The sequence below is a fragment of the Triticum urartu genome, chromosome 5A (assembly GCF_056163025.1).
Source record: "Triticum urartu cultivar PI428250 chromosome 5A, HENAU_Tu73, whole genome shotgun sequence".
In the NCBI taxonomy this organism is placed as follows: Eukaryota; Viridiplantae; Streptophyta; class Magnoliopsida; order Poales; family Poaceae; genus Triticum; species Triticum urartu.
The window spans coordinates 608,115,393-608,141,019 of NC_141877.1; the positions used below are offsets into that span (position 1 = coordinate 608,115,393).

Genomic DNA, 25,627 nt, shown 5'->3' on the forward strand with positions numbered 1-25,627 from the left:
TCGGTTTTGCTAAGCAGGGATTTCCATTAATTAAACTAATTAATTAATCCTAACACTCTCCCTAATCTCTGCTTCAATTATTCTTGTAAACATCATCCTCAACATCTTGATCATCATATCACGATTAGTCTCCTCCAAAAACCCTATAGGAAAAATATGAGGAGATATGTACAATATGCCATCAAAAACTCCTTCCAAAAACCCAGTGGAAAAATAAGGAGAAACCGACATATCACAATGCCTGCATTACTATTGCCTCATTAAAAACCTCCCATAAGAAACCATTTAGGAAAACTTATAAAGGAAAAGAGTGCAATATTAAAGATCCGAGGATCACAAACAGATTATCATTCAGGGAGACACTCCCCCTGAACTTTGCAAATCCCGAAGTCGTTTCATACCAATTCCATTGATGTACTTCTCAAATAAAGAACTTGGTAATGACTTTGTAAACAAATCATCAAAATTATCACATGACTTTGTTTGCAAAATATTTATCTCCCCGGTCTGCTGTAACTCATGGGGATAAAATAACTTAGGAGAAATATGCTTTGTAATATTACTCTTTATATAACATGTTCGCATCTGTGTAATACATGCAGCATTATCTTCATAGATAATAGTGGGTGATTCCAATGATCCAATCCCACTTGAACTTTCAATAAAGTTAATCATTCTGCGAAGCCATGCACATTCACATGATGCTTCAAACAAAGCAATAATTTCAGAATGATTCGTGGATGTAGCCACCAGAGTTTGTTTTGTCGACTTCCAAGAAAAAGCCGTACCTCCACTCAAGAAGACAAAACTAGTCTGAGATCTGGCATTATGGGGATCCAATAGGTATCCAGCATCACAATATCCCACCATGGTCTTATCTTGATTTTTTCGATAGAACAAACCAAGATCTTTGGTGCCTTGAAGATATCTGAAAATGTTCTTCACACCAACCCAATGCCTCTTTGTTGGTGATGCACTGAATCTAGCCAATAAATTTACTGTAAATGATATATCAGGCCTGGTGTAGTTTGCTAGATACATTAGTGCTCCAATAGCACTGAGGTAAGGAAACTCAGGTCCTAATACCTCTTCATCATCACCCTTAGGTCTAAATGGGTCTTTATCTCTATCAAGAGATCTAACAACCATTGGTGTTTTCGATGGATATGCTTTATCCATATTAAATTTCTCAAGAATCTTTTGGATATAAGCAGATTGATGAACAAGTATTCCTGAAGGAAGATGTTCAAGTTGTAAGCCCAAACAAAATTTAGTCTTACCCAGATCTTTCATCTCAAACTCCGTCTTAAGATGATTACTTGCCTCATGTATTTCTTGTGTAGTCCCAATGATATTTAGATCATCCACATACATAGAAATAATGCAAAATCCATTCTTAGATTTCTTAATAAACACACATGGGCAATCACTGTTGTTTGAGTAACCCTTCTGAAGAAGGAATATACTCAGTCGGTTATACCACATTCTTCCCGACTGCTTTAAGCCATATAATGACTTCTGAAGCTTTACGCAATACATGTTGCGATTAGCCTTTGGATTCGGAAGCTTCATTCCCTCAGGAACTTTCATATAAATATCTGAATCCAGTGACCCATATAAATATGCAGTCACAACATCCATCAGTTGGATAGACAAATTCATTTTCACTACCAGTGATATTAAATATTGGAACGTTGTTCCACTCATAACAGGAGAATATGTTTCATCATAATCGATGCCGACCATCTCGTTGATGCATTAGTTAGGACCATGAAATATCTGAATGGTCCAGATAATGGTTGTATTGGACCACAAATGTCTCCTTGGATGCGTTCAAGGAAATTGAGTGGCTCATCCTTTAATTTCACATAAGATGGCCTTGTGATCAATTTTCCAGTTGCACATGTTGTGCATACAAAATCCGATGATTTTGGGAACTTTCTATCCGTTATGTTGTGTCCAACAGAACCATCAATAATTTTTCTCATCATCCCAATAGCAGGATGACCCAGGCAACCATGCCAAATCTTGAACTTATCAAGATTCTGAAAAACTATCTTGTACACCAAATGCGTCTCTGGTTTAATGTATGTATAATACAACCCAGAAGATAGAGAAGGCAAATTCTCAAGGACTTCCTTTCAAAATCCCTTTTGCTGAGTTATGAGTAGGCATTCAGCCCCACTCTCTTCATTAGTTTCCACATGGAAACCATTTTTGCGGATATCCTTAAAACTCAGCAAGGTACGAGTAGAATCTGGATACAGTAGAGCATCCGGGATTACCAATTTAGTACCCATAGGGAGTGTAATTGTAGCTTGACCAGAACCAACAATTACCGTGTCTCGACCAGCAATTGTCATGACACTTCCATTACTCTTCTTGAGTGTTTGGAAATACTTCATCTCCGTAAGTATCGTGTAAGTAGATCCACTATCCACTAAACACATTTCCTCCTCCATTGTATTATTCCTTGAAGTTCTATAGAGTAAAAGAACAAAGTTCAGTATATAATCAAACTCTTATAGAATCAATACATACATTACAAACTATATATGTCTTGTACTCATTACAAGCTCTATGTCACACGACATAGCAAACACATTATGTCTAAGGACATAACTTATTTTACAACACATGTAATATGTTTAATAACATCATTACAATACTTAGACAAATGAGACTAAATCTGGTCTCCATATATGTCAGTAGAACCAAATTCCACTAGCATGTCATCGACATCTAGTATTGGATCTTCCACTTGCTGATTCTGCTCCTGGTTGTCCATGTTCAGAGAATCATCTCGAGAACCATCAACCGTAGGGGTACCATCTTCATTTACAGTGAAGTGTGCTTCATACTGGTCCCCCTGAGCCTTCTTGCCCTTTCCAAGTGACTGTTGGTACAATTCCACCAAATGCTTTGAAGTGTCACACTTCTTTGCAATATGTTCCTTACAACCACACCTGAAGCAACCGGTGTTGCTAGCCCTTTCATTCTTCTTGAAAGAAACTTTTCCCTTTTGGACGCCATACTTATTCTGCTTCTCATTACACTTCCACTTTCCATTGAATGTCCTACGGTTCTTTTTGGAACCATTGAACTTTTGAGTATTCTTAGAGTTGAAGTGTGATTCAGGCAGAGGCATCGTTCCTGTTGGACGAGCCAAATTGTTCTTCTCAAGAAGCTCATTGTGCTTCTCTGCCTGAAGCAGCGAGTAAATCAACTCGGAATACTTCTTATACTTTTGCTGGTGATATTGTTCAGCAAGTATCCTCATAGAAGGATGGAGAGTAGAAAGCGTCTTTTCAATAAGATCAGCATCAGAAACTGCACTATTACAGAATCTCAACTTGGAGTTGATCTTATGAACAGCAGAATTGTATGCAGCTGCAGACTTAAATTCTTGGAATCGGACTAGTGCCCATTCCCGTTGCGCTTCAGGCAACATCACCGCCCTTTGTTGATCATACCTCTCCTTTAAGGAGTTCCAGAGTGTCAGAGGGCTCTCCTCCATCAGATACTCTGACTTTAGGTCAGGGTGAAGATGATGTCGAATGAAGTGCAACGATGAATACCTTATTATGTTTGTTACGGATGCAGTCCCTTGGGCAGGTGTGGTTATAGCGGAATTGAGTCCCTTGGCCTTCAAATTGATTTTGACATCCATTGCCCATGTCAAATAGTTAGAACCATCGACGGCAAGTTCAGCAAACTCTTTTTTAGATATGTCAGCCATATCCTGCATGCAATCATCATGCTTATTAATTTCATCATGCTTATTAATTTACTCTCATAGCAAATTAATCGTGTTGTAAATAAAACAATGCATGTATATTGATCAACATATAGCAATTGCCAAATTGCCGGAACATATACGTTGACATACATTGTACTTGTACAATACAGTAATACACACAAATTACTGAACAATACAATATAGTAATTTACACAAATTACTAAATAACTAGTCACAACTTCAAACTAGTAGTTAAAGAACTACACAGAAAAAGAAAAACGAAAAAAAACGGTCCTGGGTCGCATACAGGGAGACCCAAACCAGTAGCACAGCCCAGTGCTACAGTACTGCAAGGCTTAGGTCGCAGCCCATCAAGTCTTTCAGCCCAACAGGCCCGGCACCGCTTTAGCGCTGAATAAAAGCGGTTGACGGTTAGGGTTTCCCCTACCGCCCCCGATCCCCATCCCACGCAGCGGCACCCTCCTCTGTTCCTGCCGCCGCGCCGTACACGCGCTCACCGGCGAGCTGCCGGCGACGAAGGAAGGGAGTCCTCCTCGTCCGACGAGGGGCTGTAGTCAGGGATGTCCACTCCATTTTTGAGTCCGTTGGCGAGTCCGAGCGACGCCGGATCCCACGCTCCTGGACGGCGTCCAGGACGACGGTCAATGGCGGCGACGGAGCGGCCGAAGAGGAGACGGCAGCTCGCGTCGGTGTTGGGCGGACCTGCGCTGCCGCTCGTTCCGGCGACGTCCGTGGCAGGCGTCCCACCGGTGCCGAAGAGGAAGGGGCCCTGTTCGCCGCGAGGAGCAGGGGAGCGGCCAAACGCCCATGGGGCGCTGCTTGTCCCTGCGGTGGCCATCTCAGGCCCTGGACCGGTGCTGCCACTTGCTCCGGCAGTGGTGACCGCGTCCAGGATGAAGACGAGGCCATCGCCCCTGGCGTTGGCGACGCGCGTCGGAGCCGGGCTGTAGCCGCGTGCAGGTACGTCGTGGACGATCTCCCGCTCCTCCTCCTCTGCCGGCGTTGGTGACGGCAGACGTGTGCCACTGGAGCGAGCGGGGCACGGGCCATATCCGTGCACACGGCACCACCGTGGTGTGGATGGAGCGGCAACTGGAGGCTCTTGCACGCCCATCCCAGCGTTCTGCGGTGGTGGAGCATTCAGTCTGGCAACTAGCCCTGGGTCCAGACCCTGACGGTTGTCAACCGGCGTGGCCAGGCGGCGGTTCTCCGGCGTGGCGCGACGGCGTCGTCCAGCGCCCGCGTGATGGTGGCGTCCTCCAGCAAAGTTCTGGCGGCGGTTAATGCCAAGGCCAGAAACTGCTGGTGGTGTCCCCCATCGATGGCGGACGAACCGGCGGCGCTGCTCGGCAAGGAAATGGCGGCAACCTTCTTCCCAGAGAAGACCAAGGAGAAGGGAGGCGAGGGACGACATCCTCACCGTTCCAAGTCCTTCTCCGGCGAGTTCCTGTGTGTGGCATGTCGCTCTCGCTAGTGAGACGTGCGTGATAACGTGTAAAGAAACTGAGCGAATGAACAGTAGTCAATCACTATTGATGGATGTCGATGATGTACATATTTATATCCCTGGAAGGGACGGGTTGCACAGGGGCGTCCTTTACAAGAGATGGATCGAAAGAACGCGTCCGTTACAATAGGACGTGACCCATCGGGAGAGAAACCGTACACTCCGGCCGGCCCGTGTAATGTGCCAGTGTTTTGGTAAAAAAACGTGGAGCTTTGGAAGTGAAAGAAGACCAACACGAGTACGCTAGCTCCGAGCCAGCTGACACCGATAGTGCATTGAAGCGATTGGACCTCAGTTAATAAAGTTCACATGTACAACAAGGGCAACTTGTATCATCATGATGACTCGTTTAGATGGTTAGTGCATATATAGATCGCAATCAGCGAGGTATAGGCTTTGTCTCTACGGATGTTAATATTGTCACATAGACAGAAGACACAGATACATCGGAGTTATTGGACCAGCGCGCGAGCAGACCAACTCGCGCACGCCACGGCAGGTACACAGCCGTTCCTTTCATTTTCACACGACGAAACACAAGCAAGCACAGCCCTCACAAACGCTGACTTCTACTCTCCGACGACCACTGGCGCACCTGTGAGGCTGTGAGTCTGTGGCTACTTATCGTGCAAGCACCCGGATACACGGAACTACTTCGTCTGAACCCAGTGCCTGCACAACATCATTAACAGGATCTTCTAGGTCCACCCATTGTATGCCTACGCGAAGCTAGCATGTTCCACCATGCCACAAGATACCAGACGGTCACGCACATATATGCACGCCGCAGAGCGCCCTAGCTAGCTCCGCCACGACCACGTACTCAAGGTGTCACGGCGTCGGCGACTCAGCCGCCGTACCCGCCTCCGAGGCCGGCGAACGGGGTGCCACCACCAGCAAACCATTTGAAAGGTATACCGCCAGCTCCCCCGACACCAAGGAACCGGGAGACGCTCCCCACGTTACCCCCGACGCCGCCGAGCGGGCCGGTTACGCCGGTGAGGACGCCGGTTCCTTTGTTACCGAAGCCCCCGCCGTAGCCGCCGACACTGGCCGGGAGGCCTGGCAGGTCCCCCATGCCTCCCACGCTCACGAACAGCTTCTTCGCGTCCACTGCGCCCGCTCCTCATGTCACCGGCGCCCTTCTCCGTGGTGGCGGCGGCCGGAAGTGAGTCATCCGGCAAGCCGAAGCAGCCACGGTCCTGGCAGCCGCAACGTCGTGCGCCACCAGTGCGAGGCAGAGCAGGAGCGAGGCTATATGGTGCCACAGGACATTTTGGCCATGGCGCGCACTGCCCTTGTCTAGCTAGCGAGTATACTTGTACACACCCTTTTGTGTTGTGCACTAATGATCGTTGGTGCTGATGCACTTGCGGTCTCGCGGAGTTTGCTGTTTAAATAGGCGGAGTACGAAGAAGACACCGAGGCAGGTGTGGGTTGCAATGACTGTTTGCTCACGGATCAAGCACATGACGAGTAAAGGGAAATGATTCTGTTTAGCCAGCTGAAAACACACCGGGCGTCTATCGCCTTCTCTACGCTACACGAGTCCCATGGGCTCCACAAACCTTATCTCCTCCCTTTTCCCAGTTTTACTTTTATCATATTATTATCTCTCGTCTTCTCTGACACGCACCTATGGTTCAAGCTGACAATGGGGATCAACCAACTATGTATTTTGACTCCCATTCCCGTCCCCGTCTGCTCGGATATAAAAATTCCCATCCCCACAACGAAAAGCATACCCGCAATCAACAACAATATTCAATAAAATTTCTGGAGAGAACAACAACATTTCAACACAATAAACAACATGTGAGGCTATTTGGGGGTGTGTTGTAGCTACATTATGGCTTTCTTTGGAATATTTTTAGAAAATGGGTGGGATGGGGAGAAATTTGGATGGTCGCAGACGGAAATTACCTATGGTCTACTGAATGTAGGGCCCGTAAGTATGACCATTCATAGGTAAGGCACATAACGGTTATGGGTAATGTTAGACTAGCCATAATGGGGAGTAACTTAAACTAGTAACATTACATTTTACTAGGCTAAGTTACTACCTTCACAGTGGGTAGTAACATATGTGTGTTGTCATGTTATGGTTCATTTATTAGCCTATAGACTCATATTGTATTGGTTTGTGTGATGTTACACTAACTAGCTAAGTTACCACCATCACCTCTCTCATCATTAAATATGTGCCACATAAGCAAAATTATCTTGAAAAGTGTGATGTTACTAGTGATGTTACTCTCACTATGGCCAGCCTTATAATATCCCCATCCCGGTCTTAACCACTGGATAAGGCACTTGACCCACAAATTCCGTGTGGGAATTAAAATTGGTCCATTACCAAGCCTTAATACAGTAATTACCTGCCAGATTGACTTGGATCCGGCTTGCCTGCTCCCTCTCCATACTCCCATCCATGCTCCCACTTCATCTTACGGTTGTCTTTTTTCCTCTTTTTTTTCTAATCTAATCATCCCCCCTCCCCCTGATTTTAAGAGGATGAGGCCGGATCTTATTTTCTTCCATTCAAATCAAGTCACGTACGCGGGAATACGGATGGGCATACGCCGGTGGAGCAGGTAAGTCTCGTCCGATTAACCTACGGTGGCCATGGCTAGATGGAGCTCGTGCATGTGCGTGCGCTGAGTTACCGGGGCGTGGCCACGGCCGGGGCGCACATGCATGGCACAGAGGGGTGGGCCCGAGCTGGAGCTTCTCAATGGTCATGGCCACGGTCGGGCGCGTACGTGCAGATGTTTTTTTTTCATCAAGGTCTTTTTTGATGTGCCTTTTTGCAACATCGGTGGTGTTCCATACAGCATTGGCGAACGACGGTTTTGCTCCCGCCACATGCATCGGCAATGCAGCGACGTTTCCATTGCAAAAATTCTGTAACATTACCTATGTTACAAAAGTTCGTTCACAACATCACCGCTGTTGAAAAAAAAACTGAAGAAGAAAAGAATTGTGAAATATGACCTTGCTGCAAAGATAGCACTCACGCACCTGTGACTACTCACCGTGCCAGCACCCGGGCTATACGGGACTACTCCGTCCGAACCCTCGAGCGCGACAGTATGACAAGGATGTAGGTCCGCCCACGTGCTAACGCAAAACTAGCACGATCCGCCATGGGGCAACACGCCAGATGATTACGCACATAGAGAATATGCATGTCCCAGAGCGCCCTAGCTAACTCGGCTACGATGACCTACTCTACTCAAGATGTCACGTCACCGGCGCCTCCAGCGGCGTACCCGCCTCCGAGCCAGCCGAACGGGGTGCTACCACCAGCGATCGAACCCTTCGGAAGGGATGTCGCTAGCTAGCTCCCCCCACGCGACCAAATGGGGTGACGCTCCCCACGCCGCCGAGTGGGCCTGTAACGCCGCTGAAGAAGCCGGTTCCGTTGTGCGGAAGCTCCCGCCGTAGCCGCTGACACTGGCCGGGAGGCCCGGCAGGTCCCCCATGCCTCCCACGCCTACGAACAGGTTCTTCGCGTCCGCGGCGCGCGCTCCTCCTGTTTCTCCATGGTGGCGGCAGCTTGAAGTGAGGCCTCCGCCACGCCGCAAGCTGTAGTGGGCACGGTCCTGGGCTCCTGGCAGCCGCCACGGCGTGCGCCACCAGTGACGTAGAGCAGGACCGAGGCTATATGGTGCTACAGAACTTCATGGCCATGGCTCGCGACGCACTAGTCTAGCTAGCGAGTACACTTCTGCTCACTCTCTCTTGTGTTGTGCGCAAGTGATTGTTGGTGCTGATGCACTTGTGGTTTGGCTAAATAGGCGGAGGAGGAGTACGACGGAGACAGCGGGCCGGGGCAGGTGTGAGGGTCTAAATGAGGCTTGTGCGAGAGCGGCGTGGGGTGCTGTTAATTTTCTTTCAGGGACCAAGAACAGGATGAGTAAATTGCTTTCTCAAAAAAGAAGGATGAGTAAATTTGGGTTGAGTAGTGAACATGGCGAGGGGTGCGAGGCAATGAATTCAGGGCTGCGTAGAATATTGGCAAATCGGCCATGCGGGACTATGAGGCCCGTGGCCCAATAACTCTCTATACTGGGTTTGGCCATCCTGGAGATATTTTGTTCATCTCTCTAAAGATTGTGACACAGTAATAAAGTTCGCGAGTGAGTTTGCCTGAAAAAAGGGACATTAACATTTGTGCCCCTAACTCTAACCCACTACTCAAATTTACTCCTAAATTTTTTATGTGCTCGAATTTGCCCCTCAAAACAATTTAGGTCGCAAGAATGCCCTCCCATCTGGTCAAAGTTATTTGGCAAAAACTTTAAAAATTCATAACAAATCCATATGAACTCCGAAGAATTCAAATAAGATATCAAAATGTTCATAAAAACATCACCTATATGAACATGTCATTTACATTCATGACAAAAATAATAATTAAAGCTTTTTAGGGTTTATAACATTAAAAAACTATTTTGGGTGAATGCAATAAATGAACGTCTAGGCGATTAACGTAAATGACATGCGCATATAGGTTTTATTTTTATGAACATCTTGATATCTTATTTGCGTTCTTCTGAGTTCATATGATTTTGGTATGAATTTTCAAAGTTTTGATCAAACAACTTTGACAAGCTGGAAGGGCATTCTCGTGAAATAAAATGCTTTTTAGGGGCAAATTTCAGCACATAAAAAAGTTACGGGTAAATCTGAGAGTGGGCGTAAATTAGGGGGATAAATGTAAATGTCCCTCCAAAAAAACTTTGCTCGTGTTTCCTTTTCTTCTTTTTGGTTTTTTGGTTTCACTTTGTGCTTTTTTTTTTATTTTCAATGATTTTATCCGGCTTCTCATTTTATTTGATTTTCTTTGTCTTCTCATTGTGTTTTTATCGGGTTCTTTTTTTATTTCTTATACTTTTGTTGTCTTTATTCTTTCCTGTATTTTCTTCGGCTTCTTTGATTTTCTTTTGTTTCTTTCTCGGTTTTTATCAATTTTATTTTTTGAACACATATCTACTTTATTCTCATTACACAATGTGCATTTTTATTGCACACATGAAACTTATTTTTTATATACGCTAGACATTTTGAAATACATTGCGTACATTTTTCTTCCAAATTAAGCTACGCAATATTTTTTTACATTGTATAAGTGAATTTGCCTAAAATAAACTACAATGTCTCGTGTCTTACCTTGCAGTATTTCTAGCAAAATGGTGAAAGGGTGATGTGCATATGTAGTAATGTGTGCCTCCAGTACACTAGAATTTGATTCTTATGAGAACTTGCACAAAAGCCCTAAATAGCAGTTGCTCAAAATTGATAGGAGTCAAAGAAGCAAATCATGGCTCGAAGCTACCCAGAAGCATGGCAATAGATGGATTGCATTCATGTGAGTTAGATTTATGTTTGCACCAAACAAGATATGTCCATGAATAATGATGACGACCAACCATCCACAAATAAAATGCATTTGGAACAAGGATGTTGTTGTGAGGCATGCGGATGTACATACTAGCAGACATATGTGGTACATATCTACTCTCTCCGTCCGAGAAAGCGTGTCCCTCAAATGGATGGAGTATAAGATAGATGGTCACATGAATAGGTTGAACCCAGTTAGTTTGACACTATGGTGAGGAAGGATCGACCTTCAACTACTATTAGATTGCTGGTGAGCCACGCAAGATTAGGAAGTATCGGTAATTACACTCAACGCTGGTACTTTACAATCAACTATGGCAGCGATGTCACTTGTAATACACAAAACAATATTGCACGAGAGTGTGGATGCTGTGTACTGAAAGTTGGTAGTAGAGTCCAAATGAAGAGATTATGTCGGAGAAGTGAAGGTAGGCGAGAGTAGGAGCCCTAGATGAAGAACTTGTCGCCAAATTACTGGTGTACTCGAAGACTGAGGTTCTTTTTCCCGCAAAAAACTAAGAAGACTGAGGTTCTTCATTGAGCGACACTGAGTCCATGTTACGAAACACTTGCATCCCAAACCTTGGTGCTGGTTCGAATGGTTAGGCTTAAGCACTGAAAAAAATAGCGCGCTATAGCGTCGCTAATAGCACGCTATAGCATATAGAGAATTGTCTCGCTAAGTAAATCAATGTACAATGCCTCGCTAATAGCATATTTTCAGGGGCCACGCTATTTTCTGTAGCGCGCTATTGTTTTCATTGGGCCTAAGACCGACAAAAGTTTTTTTTTGAGAGAAAACATTTTCTATAGATGCCTAAACATAACTATATTTTTACGGTCCTACTTTCAACATGATAGCTGTGAATTGCTCGATCCATTTAAAGTTTAGAGCAAAAATCAGTGGAATTTAAGGCACAAATTTGACAATGTGGTGAGCTAAGCAATATGATAGCTGTGATAAAATATATTGTTGGATCCGATGACAAGGTTAAGTGCGAAAATAAGAGGGACCCAATATACGGATTTGGTAATTTAGTTATCAATGTCTTGGGTCTTAATAACTAGTCTGCCTTAAAAACACTACTATCAAAATTACACGAATAGTTTAAAGATCCAAGGCACACCTTCCCGAAAGCTCCACACATCTTGAACAATTCAACTTTGATCTAGCAATTCACTCACATCATTAACACTGCCACATTAAATTCATTTTCTCTATTCCTAATTTGTTTTTTTAATATGCTCCATGGGTTCCTCAGTACTCAACATGACACCAGTCCCAGATCGGAGAGTTGGGGATGGCTAAATTGGTTTTGGTCGGGGGTTGGATGGCAGTTGACCTACAACCCATGTGAGTGGACTAGCTGCATAGCTGACCATTGTTCTAATTGTCTAGTGGTTTCTATCAAGATGATTCTTTATGCCCATCAAACAACCCTGAGGTGTTAATCCAGAAAAACGACGGGCCAGCAGAGCCCTGAGATGTTGATCCTTTATATAAACTCCTGTCAGCCCGTGTGAATCGACTAGTTCTTTGTAACGAGGAGCTACATGCATAGTTCAGTCAGAGCCAGCAGTGTGATTGCTGAGACCGATTGTACTGCATTGAGGCCGAACTCCACCTCACTTAATAGAATCCACATACAGGATGGCAATTTTTGTGTTTGTGACTTGATTTGAAATTTTGAATAGTTATAATGAACAAGAACAGTCCGTTTTCTTCCTTTGATTTACTACTTTGTTTTCATTCCTTAGTTCAGCTCAGAGTGGCCGCTTTGCCACCGATTGGCGGGCCAGGGAGGGGAGTAGGCGCGCATCCGATTCGTGTCCGCACCGACGCAAATTGGCTCAAAATTGAATTGAGAATGGGTCGGCACGCAGACAAAAAGCGGACGCACGTCCGTTTGAGTCGGCGCGTTGGGCCAACTTTCCGCAACCCAAATGGACGACGGCGGACGAAATAGATCGCCCCGTTGGAGTTGCTCTTACTATAGGAACAGGAAAACAAACTAAGATGGATCACAATTTCAGTTTTATGTCCATACTTATTTCTCAGCACAGCAAAGCGCGCTTTCGCTTCTAGTGTGTACTATTCAACAAGCTAGGTACTCCTACCGCGTGGTGAGCGATCTTCAAATCATTCAAAAAAAAACTATTTACTGGCGCGCATATACTCCGGCCGGCCCGTGCAATGTGCTACTGTTTTGTAACGTGGAGCTTTGGAAGTGAAAGAAGACCAACACGAGTACTCTAGGTCTGAGCAGTAAGGTGAATGCTGACACCGATGGTGCATTGAAGCGATTATTGGGCCTCAGTTAATAAAGTTCACATGTAGAAGAGCAACTTGTATCATGATGATGTCTTGTTTAGATGGGTAGTGCATATATAGATCGCAATCAGCGAGGTATAAGCTTGTCTCTACGGGTGTTAATATTGTCACACAGACAGAGGACACAAGCGCCAGCCGACTTCTAATTACAGATACACGGAACTATTTCGTCGGAGCCCTGCACGACATCATTAACAGGATCTTCTGTGTCCACCCATGTACCTATCAAAGCTAGCGCGATCCATCATGGTAAATACACTTTGGTTCCTGGTTGTATAGGCATCCTATATGGAATTTTTTTTTTATATTTTAATAAAAAGTCCGAATAGGTAAGAACTATTTAAAAAAAACACTTGACTTACTTTTGCATTGATATATAAATCTTGATGAAAAAAAACAAAAGTTGACCTCACAGCAAAAAAGATAAAATTTGTTTGCTATTATGGGTCACTATTCACACTATTTTAACCAAAATTTTGTCTTTATTGAAAAGAAGTCAAAAGGATATTTTTTCTGTGAAAGGTCAAGTTTATTTAAAAAAAATCAAAAACTTTTTACTTTCAGTTGAATTACTAATTTTTTTTTCATATAAGGTGCATATATGGTCACGCAAGTATATGCACGTCGCAGAGCGCCCTAGCCAGCTCGGCCGAGACGACGTACTCAAGGTGCCACGGCGCCGGCGCCTCCGCTGCCGTGCCTGCCTCCGAGCCCGCCGAACGGGATGCCACCACCAGCGAACCCTCCGATAGAGATACCGCCAGCTCCCTCCACGCCATGCAGCCAAGTGATGCTCCCCACGCCGCCCCCAACGCCGCCAAGCGGACCCGTAACGCCGGTGAAGAAGCCGGCTCCGTTGTTGCCGAAGCCCCCGCCGTAGCCGCCGCCGACGGCCGGGAGGCCCGGCAGGTCCCCCATGCCTCCCACGCCCACGAACAGGTTCTTCACGTCCGCCACGCGCGCTCCTGCTGTCACCTGCGCCCTTCTCCGTGGTGGCGGCGGCTTGAAGTGAGGCCTCCGCCACGCCGCCAGCTGAAGCGGGCACGGTCCTCGCAGCCACCACGGCGTGTGCTGCCAGTGCGAACCAGAGCAGGAGCGAGGCTATATGGTGCTACAGGACTTCATGGCCATGGGCTGCACTAGTGACAAGTCTAGCTTATACTTCTACTCACTCTCTCTTGTGTTGTGTGCTTGTGATTGTCGGTGCTGATGCACTAGTGGTTTGGCTAAATAGGCGGAGGAGTACGACGGAGACACCGGGGCAGAAATGTTTGTTCAGGGATGAGGGTGTAAATGAGGCACTTGTGAGGGTTTAATGAGGCTTGTGTGAGAGCGGCGCTGTGAATATTTGTTCAGGGATCAAGAACAGGATGAGTAAATTGCTTTCTCACAAAAGAAGGATGAGTAAATTTGTGTCTAGTAGAGCTGAAGAGGGGCGCGAGGCATTGAATTCAGGGCTGCGTAGAATAGAGGTGAGGCCCGTGGCCCAATAGCTCTCCCTTCGGTGGTTGTTATCAAATACTACATCGATGATCCAACTGTTTTGGAAACTTTGGCGATATAAGGGAGGCCCGGGCACTCGCCATGGTCAAGGATTACCCACAATGAAAGTAACATAGATGTCAACATCATACATCTCTAGGCAAAATAGATGCTGTGGCAAGTAATTAATGAAGAAAAAGAGACATGTGGTAACATAGCTAGTTACTCATAGTATGAGTAACATCATACTCCCTCTGTCCAGAATTACTTGTCGTGGAAATGAATAAAAGTGGATGTATTTAGAACTAAAATGCGTCTAAATACATCCATTTCTATGACAAGTATTTCAGGACGGAGAGAGTACATATCAAGACAAGATGACTCTATAATCTAATAAATGAAGTGTTAAATGACACCACACAGATGTTACTCCCCACTGTAGACTGATAACATATGCATGTTACTACTCTAAATTACTCCGCACTGTGGCTAGTCTAACCAAGATCTTAGTGACTTGAGATTGTAAGGTGGCGGTTGATGGTATCGAAGAAAGGAGCACAACGCAATACGGAGCAGTCATTCATGAAATCATAGAAATAGGTAGTAGCTTTATTTCTTGTTCTTTCATACATGAGTTTAGGACCTTGAATGTCGAGTCTCACAATCTTGCAAAACAATCACTTACTCTAGGGGTTGGTCATCATACTTCTTTTGTTCGTCTCTCTAAACATTGTGACGCGGTAATAAAGTTCGCGAGTTTGCCTAAAAAAGAAACTCTGCTCGAGTTTCTTCTTCTGTTTTTCCTTCTTCTTTTTTTATTTTGTGTTTTTTATCTTTTCATTTTCAATGGTTTTATTCGGTTTTAATTGTTTTCTCATTTTATTTTTTCTGGTTTTCCTTTATTTCTTATACTTTTCTTTTCTTAATTCTTTCTTGTATTTTCTTCAGTTTCTTTGCTTTTCTTTTGTTTCTTTGTCGGTTTTTATCAGTTTTCTTTGTTGAACACATATCTACTTTTTTCTCAATACCCAATGTGCATTTTTATTCCACACATGAAACTTATTTTTTATACACGCTGGACATTTTGAAATGCATTATGTACATTTTCTAAAAACACATGTTTTGAATACATGGTAGCATTTTTTTCCCAAATACACGTTGTACATTTTTGCATGGCATAATATTTTTTGAAGTACGCAAGCATTTTTCTACATTGTATAGGTGAATTTACCTAAAATAAACTACAATATCTCATGTCTTACCTTGCAATATTTCTAGCAAAATGGTGAAAGGGTGATGTGCATATGTAATGTGCACCTCCAGTACACTAGAATTTGACACTTTTGAGAACTTGTACAAAAGCCCTAAATAGCAGTCGCTCAAAATTGATAGGAGTCAAAGAAACAAATCGTGGCTCAAAGCTACCCAGAAGCATGGCAGTGTATGGGTTGCATTCACGTGAGTTAGACTTATGTTTGCACCAAACAAGTTATGTCCATGAATAATGATGATGACCAACCATCCACAAATTAATGCATTTGGAACTAGCTAAGGATGTTGTCGTGAGGCATGTGCATGTACATATTAGCAGACATATGTGGTACTCCCTCCGTTCCAAATTACTCGTCGCGGAAATGGATGTATGTAGAACTAAAATACATCTAGATACATCCATATCTACGACAAGTAACTCAGAACGGAGGGAGTACATATCTATAAGATAGATGGTCACATGAATAGGTTGAACCATGGAGCTGTCAGATGGTTAGACCCAGTTAGTTTGATACTATGGTGAGCAAGGATCAACCTTCAACTACTATTAGATTGCTGGTGAGCCACACACAGGATTAGGAAGTATCGGTAATTGCACTCAACGTTGGTACTTTGCACTTCACTATGGCCAGCGATGTCACCTGATAATAGTAATACACAAAACAATATTATACGATAGAGTGGATGCAGTGTAGTGAAAGTCTGTACTAGAGTCCAAATGAAGAATGATTATTTCGGAGAAGTGAAGATAGGCAAGACAACGAAGTAGGGGCTCTAGATGGAAAACGTGTCGCTGCATTACTGGTGTACTCGAAGACTGAGGCTCTTCGTTGAGCGACTCTGAGTCCATATTAAGAAACACTCGCATCCCAAACCTTGGTGCCAGTTCATATGGTTAGGCCTAAGACCGACCAAAGTTTGTTCGTTTGAGAGAAAACATTTTCTATAAATGCCTAAGCATAAATATATTTCTACAGTCCTACTTTCAACATGAGATATATGCCATCGAATTGTGCATAATATAAATTGCTCGATCCATTGAGTTAACTTTAGTTCATAGCGCAAACCAGAGGAACTCAAGGCACAAATTTGACTATGTGGTGAGCTAAGCAATACGATAGCTGTGATGAAGTATATTGTTGGATCCGATGACAAAGTTTAGTGCCGAAATAAGAGGGACCCAATTTACGAATTTGGTAATTTAGTTATCAATGTCTTGGGTCTTGATAACAAGTCTACCTTAAAAATACTACTATCAAAATTACATGAATAGTTTAGAGATCTAAGACACACCTTCCCCAGTGAAAGCTCTACACATCTTGAACAATTCAACTTTGATCCAGCAATTCACTCACATCATTAACACTGCCACCTTAAATTATCTTTTTCTATTCCTAAAATATTTCTTGACTATGCTCTGGGTTCCCTAGTACTCAACATGACATCAGTCCCTGATCGGAGAGCTGGGGACGGCTCAATTGGTTTTGGTCGGGATTTGGATGGCAATGGACCTACAACCCATGAGAGTGGATTAGCTGCGAAGTTAACCATTGTTCTATTTGTCTAGTGGTTTCTACCAAGATGTTTCTTTATGCCCGTCAAAGGCCCTGTTTGGATACTTAACTCAGATTTGGCGGAGCGAGCCCTGGCCGAGGCAGACGGGGACGCGCCCAGCAAGGAGCCGCGCTGGCCTCTCGCGCAGCCCGCCGACCGGATCCGCCGTCCCTGTGCAAGGAGTCGCGTTGGCCGAGGCCGACGGGGACAGGCCACGCAAGGAGCCGCGACTGCTTACCGGTGGGCGGACGGGCCGCAGGGAGACGATGGGGTTGGAACGGGAGGGTAAGGCAGGGCTGCTTACCGGCGGCTGACGGGAGCGCGAATACGGCGAGGCGCCTTCATCGACGGTGCGAGAGGAAGGGAGGGGGAGGACGAGAAGCTTCGAGGAAGTGGGAGCGATATGCTGCGGGCAGAGTGAGTGAAAAAAGATGTTTTTTAGTGGTCCCAAAAAAATTAACCCAAATAAGTACCTCTTGGGTTGGTTAGATTTTTAGATGGATTATATTCATCTAACCCAAACTAATCCTTCTGTTTGGATATTTTTGAGTTAGTTGACTCCAAATTAACCCAAGCTAACTCTAACTCAGGGAACCAAACAGGGCCAAAGAACCCTGAGATGTTAATCTAGAAAAAATGACGGGAGGTAGCAGATCCCTGAGATGTTAATCCTTTTTTTAAACTGCTGCCGGCCCGTGTGGATGGTCGTAGTGCTTTGTAACGTGGAGCTACACGAGTAGTTCAGTCAGAGTTAGCAGTGTGAATGCTGAGACCGATTGTACTACTACATTGAAGCCGAACTCGACCTCATTTGATAAGGAGAGATTTTTTTTATTGTTATGGTGACTTAATTTCAAATTTTGACCTGTGGTAATGAACAAGAACATTTCTTTTTGTTCTTTTGGAGTACCATGTTTTCATTCTTCAGTTTACCTCGGTATTTTGTCAGTTGCTGCTGTGTAGTGTATGTACCCACACATATCGTCCACGCTTTGTAACGTGGAACTGTGAGAGTAGATCGACACACGAGTACGCAGGTTGATGGTACATTCAAGCAAACCTTTTTTCACGAATACGCAAAGCTTGTCTACCTTTTCATTGATAAAAGGTGTAGAAAGAGTACAGAGGGGTGCAACGTATGATATGAATGCAGACAGACGTGAACATAATACTCGAAGTAGAGAGAAAGGATGCTCGGCCCGAACAGAAGATACATCACAGGTAAACCTACCAAGCTCGAACGACAAGTGACAATGCCAAACCAACAAGAATACCAACATCACCCGCACCAAAATCGGGGACACCGCGAGCAAGCAAGATAACGCCTTCAAGAAAGAAGACGCCGCCGAGCCGCCACCGCCATCCGATATGGGGTAATAGACCTAGGGTTTCACCTGCGCTCGAAGAGGGGCATAGCTGAAGGCCTTGGCATTGCCTCTAAGAAGGAAACGACACCCGCGGGCGCCGTCGCTGCCAGCACCGACAAGTCGATCAAGGATCTCTCCCTGGCCTAAAGCTGAGCAATCCCATTGCCACCGAGTCTGGAAACGAAGATGAGCAAGTCTCTGTTGGTCGGAACCACCGCGCCGGGAGGGAGCTGGAAGGGCTGCACATACCGTCGAAGTGTGGCACTGCCTCCGGAGCCACGAGCACTGAATCCGGCAAAAGGAGGAGGCTTTGAAACCACACAAAGGGTTTGGGGCAACGACATCGAGCGCTGACAAGCTAGGACAAGAGAGACGCAAATCCGAGTTGTCATGGCCTTAGTCGTCGAGACATCGGCGCGCCTGGCAAGCAGGAAGAGACGCAGCTATATGGTTACCGAGGCCGGAGCTGCTCGACATATGACGCTGACAGTGAAGGACATATGAGAGACGTGGGCTAGGCCGCCGGGGCCAGAATAGCACCAGCAAGTGCCCACTGCGAGGAGCATCGTGTCTGCCACAACATCATATGCATCACCGATTTGCCATGAGAGCCGACACCATCGCTCGAGGAGGGGGAGGAGGGCCATCGGAGACGACGGGAGCGCCTGCACGGAAGGCAGGCCGCAAACACCCCCGCACCCGGTCATCGGTCTCACGTCCCACCCATGGCCGGCAACAACATCACTAACGACTGGGTCGCACCACCGCGGGGGTGGGGATGGCTACACGGGGCATTCAAGTCAATGACCAGGATCGCCAAAATCGCCACCGACCAGCAAGCTCATGCAACAACTGGTGGAGGGTGCACTGTGTGGGGTCCCAGAGCGGCGGGAAGACGAGGGAGGCACATGAGGTGTGTGGTGCCCGCGGTGGCCGAGAATGGACAGAGGGTGGCACGGCTAGCCGGAGCCGTAGGGCAGGCCGTCGGGAGGACCGGATCCGGCGTTACCGGACCACCAAAGGACAGCTGATACGTCTCCAACGTATCTATAATTTTTGATTGTTCCATGCTATTATATTATCAACCTTGGATGTTTTATATGCATTTATATGCTATTTTATATGATTTTTGGGACTAACTATTAACCTGGAGCCCAGTGCCAGTTTCTGTTTTTTCCTTGTTTTAGAGTATCGAAGAAAAGGAAAATCAAACGGAGTCCAATTGACCTAAAACTTCACGGAACTTATTTTTGGAACGGAAGCAATCCAGGAGACTTGGAATAGATGTCAGGGAAGCTTCGAGGAAGCCACGAGGCAGGTAGACGCGTCCTACCCCCCTGGGCGTGCCCCCACCCTCGTGACTCCCCTGACCGACTTCTTTCGCCTATATATGTCCATATACCCTAAAAACATTGGGGAGCGGAATAGATCGGGAGTTCCGCTGCCAGAAGCCTTCGTAGCCACCGAAAACCAATCTAGACCCGTTCCGGCACCCTGTCGGAGGAGGAAAATCCCTCTCCGATGGCCATCTTCATCATCCCGGCGGTCTTCATGACGAGGAGGGAGTAGTTCACCCTCAGGGCTGAGGGTATGTACTAGTAGCTATGTGTTTGATCTCTCTCTCTCTCTCTCTCTCTCTCTCGTGTTCTTGATATCGCACGATCTTGATGTATCGCGAGCTTTGCTATTATGGTTAGATCTTATGATGTTTCTCCCCCTCTACTCTCTTGTAATGGATTGAATTTTCCCTTTGAAGTTATCTTATCAGATTGAGTCTTTAAGGATTTGAGAACACTTGATGTATGTCTTGCATGTGCTTATCTGTGGTGACAATGTGATATCATGTGATCCACTTGATGTATGTTTTGGTGATCAATTTGCGAGTTCCGTGACCTCGTGAACTTCTGCATAGAGGTTGGCACACATTTTCGTCTTGACTCTCCGGTAGAAACTTTGGGGCACTCTTTGAAGTACTTTGTGTTGGTTGAATAGATGAATCTGAGATTGTATGATGCATATTGTATAATCATACCCACAGATACTTGAGGTGACATTGGAGTATCTAGGTGACATTAGGGTTTTGGTTGATTTGTTTCTTAAGGTGTTATTCTAGTACGAACTCTAGGATAGATTGAACGGAAAGAATAGCTTCATATTATTTTACTACGGACTCTTGAATAGATCGATCAGAAAGAATAACTTTGAGGTGGTTTCGTACCCTACAATAATCTCTTCGTTTGTTCTCCGCTATTAGTGACTTTGGAGTGACTCTTTGTTGCATGTTGAGGGATAGTTATATGATCCAATTATGTTATTATTGTTGAGAGAACTTGCACTAGTGAAGGTATGAACCCTAGGCCTTGTTTCAACATATTGCAATACCGTTTGTGCTCACTATCATTAGTTATCTTGTTGTTTCTATATTTTCATATTACAAAAACCTTTATCTACTATTCATATTGCACTTGCATCACCAGCTCTTCGTCGAACTAGTGCACCTATACAATTTAACATTGTATTGGGTGTGTTGGGGACACAAGAGACTCTTTGTTATTTTGTTGCAGGGTTGTTTGAGAGAGACAATCTTCATCCTACGCCTTCCACGAATTGATAAACCTTTAGTCATCCACTTGAGGGAAATTTGCCACTGTCCTACAAACCTCTACACTTGGAGGCCCAACAACGTCTATAAGAAGAAGGTTGTGTAGTAGACATCAGCAGCCGCTGTGGGGGGTGCGGGCGTGGCACGTGGTGAGGGGTGGGGGCTCGGGGGGTGCGAGGGTAAAGACCCACCCCGCCGCCACATTCATGGGGTTCGGTGAGGCCTCAACAACTGACCCTCTGGCAGCGGCGATGTGGGGGATGGCGGCGGAGAGGCCTGCGGGCGACGACGTGTAGGGTTCCCCCGTGTTGCCAGAGGAGGGCGACGCGAGGGGGGGTGCGACGGTCCTGACCCTCCCCGCCGCCACCTTAATGGGTCTAGTGCGGCTTCTACGGCCGACCCTCCGGCGGGGAAGAGGTCTGTGACTAGTGGTGGCTAGGGTTCCTCCCGTGTCGCCAGAGGAGGGTGACGCGATGGGGGAGGGGGGTGCGACGGTCCAGACCCGCCCTGCCGCCACCTTCATGGAGTCCGGCGCGGTTTCCACGTCCGGCCCTTCGGTTGGGAAGGGTGGCGGAGAGGTCTGCGAGCGGTGGCTAGGGTCCCCCCCTCCCCCCCCCCCCCCCCCACCTTTTTCTCTAGAGGAGTGCGACATCGGGTGGGAGGGGAGGGGGGGGGCTAGTTAAAAAGTTCATATGCAGAAGGGCAACTTTTATCATGATGATTTAGATACAAACCATGAGTGACTAGACCTTTTTTACAGAATGGAGGATGAACAAGAATAATTTATTTTCTTCTTCTCGTTTATCATGTAATATCTGATTTTCTGTATATACTTTAAGTCTCTTCAAGTGACTTTGACTAATTTTTCATCAGTCGCTGCTGTTCGACCGGTGACCACACATACTGTTGGCCAGACTACACCATGCATACATGGCAATTACTCCCTCCGTTTGCCTATTTTGGAACGGAGGGGGTACTAACGTACCCTCTGTCTTTCCAGATATTAATATTGTCACTTAGACGGACGACACAATCACATGAACTGGACATGAGTTTGGAATAGCGTGAGCACGCCAACTTGACAACATGACGAGAAGAGTTCTTTAAACTAGCTAGTCGCATACAGTAGTTCGCACACGACCAGACACAACCAGAACCCTGAGCGCCTTCTAGCTACAGACCCACTCCAGCTTCTTGTTTGTCAGTCGCCTCCCGTACGAACCTGTATCTACACCAGACTACTGCGACTGAACTCGGTGCCACACCAGGAGCACACCCTAGGTCCACGCACGAACCTGTATCTACACCAGACTACTGCGACTGAACTCGATGCCACACCAGGAGCACACCCTAGGTCCACGCATGTACGTACGCTAAGCTAACGCAATCCACCGACGAGAACGATGGTGACGTACATATATGTATGACACAGGGCGGCCTTGGTAGCTAAGAGCATCTTCATCTTCGTCGTCCTCATCGCCCCGTTTCCCGCACTGAATCAATGCCAAAGCAGCCGCGCACTGCCGTGCCGGTCAGCCTCCTCCATTGATGCCTCACGGGCGGCGCAGTAATCGGACGATGCGCACCCCTCGCCCGCCACGCGTACACGCGGCGGCTCTGCCTATATAAGCCGACCCCCAGCGCGCCGGTGACACGCATAGAGTCTCCACCGCTGCAGCGCCATTTCTCCCCCTTTCCTCCCTCTCCTCTCGCCGTCTCCAGTTCAAAGCATGGCCGAGCGCTTCCCAGGCGACGGTGTGGCGGCGAACGGCTTCGGCCGCCGTCACCTTCACGAGGACGAAGCTCGGCTCCTCTTCGAGGCCGAGTATCCGGTCCCGCCAGACATGCGGGTGCCGGGGGCGTGGAGGATCAGCGCCGGCGGGGTCCCGGTGCCACCACCGCCTACCGGGGCGGTGCGGCATGCGGAGATCGCGAGTATCCGCGCCTCTCTGCCGCGGGCGGCGAGGAAAGGTCCACGGTAAGTCCCCGACAGCCCGCTCTGGGAGCCCTACTTCCGCCACCGCCACGCCAAGCAGCTCGAGGCCACCAACGGTGTCGTGCCCTCCGGAAGGCTCAACTCCGAAGGCCGGCGCCGATGATGGGGCGTGCCCGGCCGCACGCTGGAGGTCGTCCTCGAGTACATCGAGGGCGGCAACACGCCGATGATGGAGTACCCCGCTCCCTCGTCCATCTCTCGCCGGCGTGGGAGCTCGTGGACGTCGAGGCGGATGGACCTGGGGGCGTCCTCCTCCTTCTCCGGCCGCTCGTCCAACTCTCCCAGCCTCCGCCCCGTCAAGCTGGAGCCCCAGCACACGCCTGTCAGCGCGCGCACCCGCAGCTCCAGCGTCCGCATTGACGACTCCGCCCCCGCCTCTAGCCACCTCGTCCTCATCAGGCCGAAGCCGGAGCCCGGCCTCCCTGCGGAGTACGAGGAGATAGCTCGGCGCGGCTTCTCCGACGAGGACGCCCTACGATGAGCGCGTGACGACTACCTCCGCGACGAGATGGTCCGGCAGCGCCGGGCCCTGGAGGAGATAGCCGCCCGCAAACGTGGGCGCGAGGACGAGCGCGGCGTCGTGACCCTCGACAGCGACAACGACGAGGACGCCCCCGGACCGTCCAACCCGCCGCGCCAACCGGAGGAGGGTTGCAGCAGGGACGGAGGCCGCGGAGGCGGCGGCGACGACGAAAGCGGCGGCAGCGACTACACGCGGTTCTACCGCCTCCTCGGCATGTAGAACTGCAAGGGCGGCGCGCACCGAGGAGCGGCAAGGGAGACGGCGAGGAGCAGCCTAATAGCTTTTTTTGTAAAATATTTTAAATATATACGAACTTGCCGAAGTTTGCTTGAATTTGCGTCGTGTTTGTGCCGGAATTAAAATTTTCAAAAAATCGTGGGCGCCGCGACTGGGGGCATCACGCCCCCAGCACGCGATTTGCGCCGATGCGCTCCTAGAGGGCGATTTTTAGCGCCTTCTAGAAGGCCAACGGCTGGAGATGCTCTAAGCCACGATGATGTACGCACCCCGTGACACCGCGGGTGCCTCCGCCGCTATACCCGCCTCCAAGCCCGCCGAACGGGGTTCCACCACCAGCGAACACTCCGAAAAGGATACCGCCAGCTCCACCCACGCCGGAAAATGCGTTGCCCCTCCCGGCGCCAACCCCGACGCCACCAAGCGGGCCTGTAACGGTGAAGAGGCCAGCTCCGTTGTTGCCGAAGCCCCAGCCGCAGCCACCGCCGACGGTCAGGAGGCCCAGTTGGTTCCCCATGCCTCCCACGCCCACAAACAGGTTCTCGCTCTTTCTCCATTGTGTTGTGCGCGTGAGGTCACTGCTTTTTTTTGAGCGATTAAACCAAGCTTTATTCAGAAAACTCCACATGGTGTGGGATACAACGCTGATCATGGGATTGGCCTAGCCATAGGTGGCGCCCCGGTCCCAGTGAAAAAGTATGCTTGGCTAAACTATGTGCCTCTACATTAACGGCACGAGATTCAAAAGTAAAAGTAAAGCTAAGTAAAGAAGATAAGCTGTTTATTTCTGCTATAATTGCTCCATTCGACCCCTGACCCGAATTGTTGATAGCATTCACGACTGCCTTAGCATCCGAGGCCACTAGCACCTCCCGGAGATTGAGATCTTGGGCTAGAGCTAGTGCTTCCCTGCACGCTATCGTCTCCAGATTTGCCGGGTCATCCACACCAGCTATACCAAGGGCTGAGCTTCCCAAGAATACACCATTAGCATCTCTGCAAACTGCCGCTGCAACACCACTTGTGCCCCTGCGACATGCGGCATCAACATGTATCTTCGCTACACCCGGTGGGGGAGCTTTTGGTCACTGCTATGTTGTTGAGGCACTTGCCATGCGTGGAGCTTGTGGTTTAAATAGGCCGCGGGGGAGTAGGACGGAGAGACCAGGGCAGGTGCAGGGGTGTAAATGAGCCGACTGCGAGTGAGAGAGCGGTAATGCCGAATAGTCCTTGCGGGGTAGGGTGCTGTGAATGTTTATTCAGAAATCAGGAGGGGAAAACCCTATTATTTTGATCTATTTTGATTCAACAAAGAAAACCTTTTTTTAGGGTAAACCTTTTTTTAGCAAAAGGGAAAACCCTATATGACACACGGCTAGTGAACAATGAGCTGGGCAGGCCCGGTTAAGGCGTTTCAGTGATCCCGGTTTGCAGAACCTTGGTACCAAGCCGGTTTTTATAGGTTTTGTGAACGTTCTAGAAGTTGCTGACCAGTTTCTTCTTCCTTTTTTTCCGTTTCTTTTTCGTATTTTTTTCTTGTCAAGTTTACTTTTCCTTTTAAAAAATCATGTTTCCAAAAAAAGTAGGAA

General features: G+C 47.4%; 1 protein-coding gene and 1 pseudogene across 1 annotated transcript; both read right to left on the reverse strand.

Moving 5' to 3' along the window:
• Window positions 1–2,683: 2,683 nt before the first annotated feature.
• LOC147973307 (uncharacterized) lies at window positions 2,684–3,739 on the reverse strand. The gene has a single exon (XM_087524637.1). It carries the CDS (start codon window positions 3,737–3,739, stop codon window positions 2,684–2,686), a length of 1,056 nt encoding a protein of 351 aa, XP_087380763.1.
• A 9,875-nt stretch (window positions 3,740–13,614) lies between these two features.
• Window positions 13,615–23,204, reverse strand: LOC125506170 (uncharacterized; annotated as a pseudogene).
• Window positions 23,205–25,627: the final 2,423 nt, after the last annotated feature.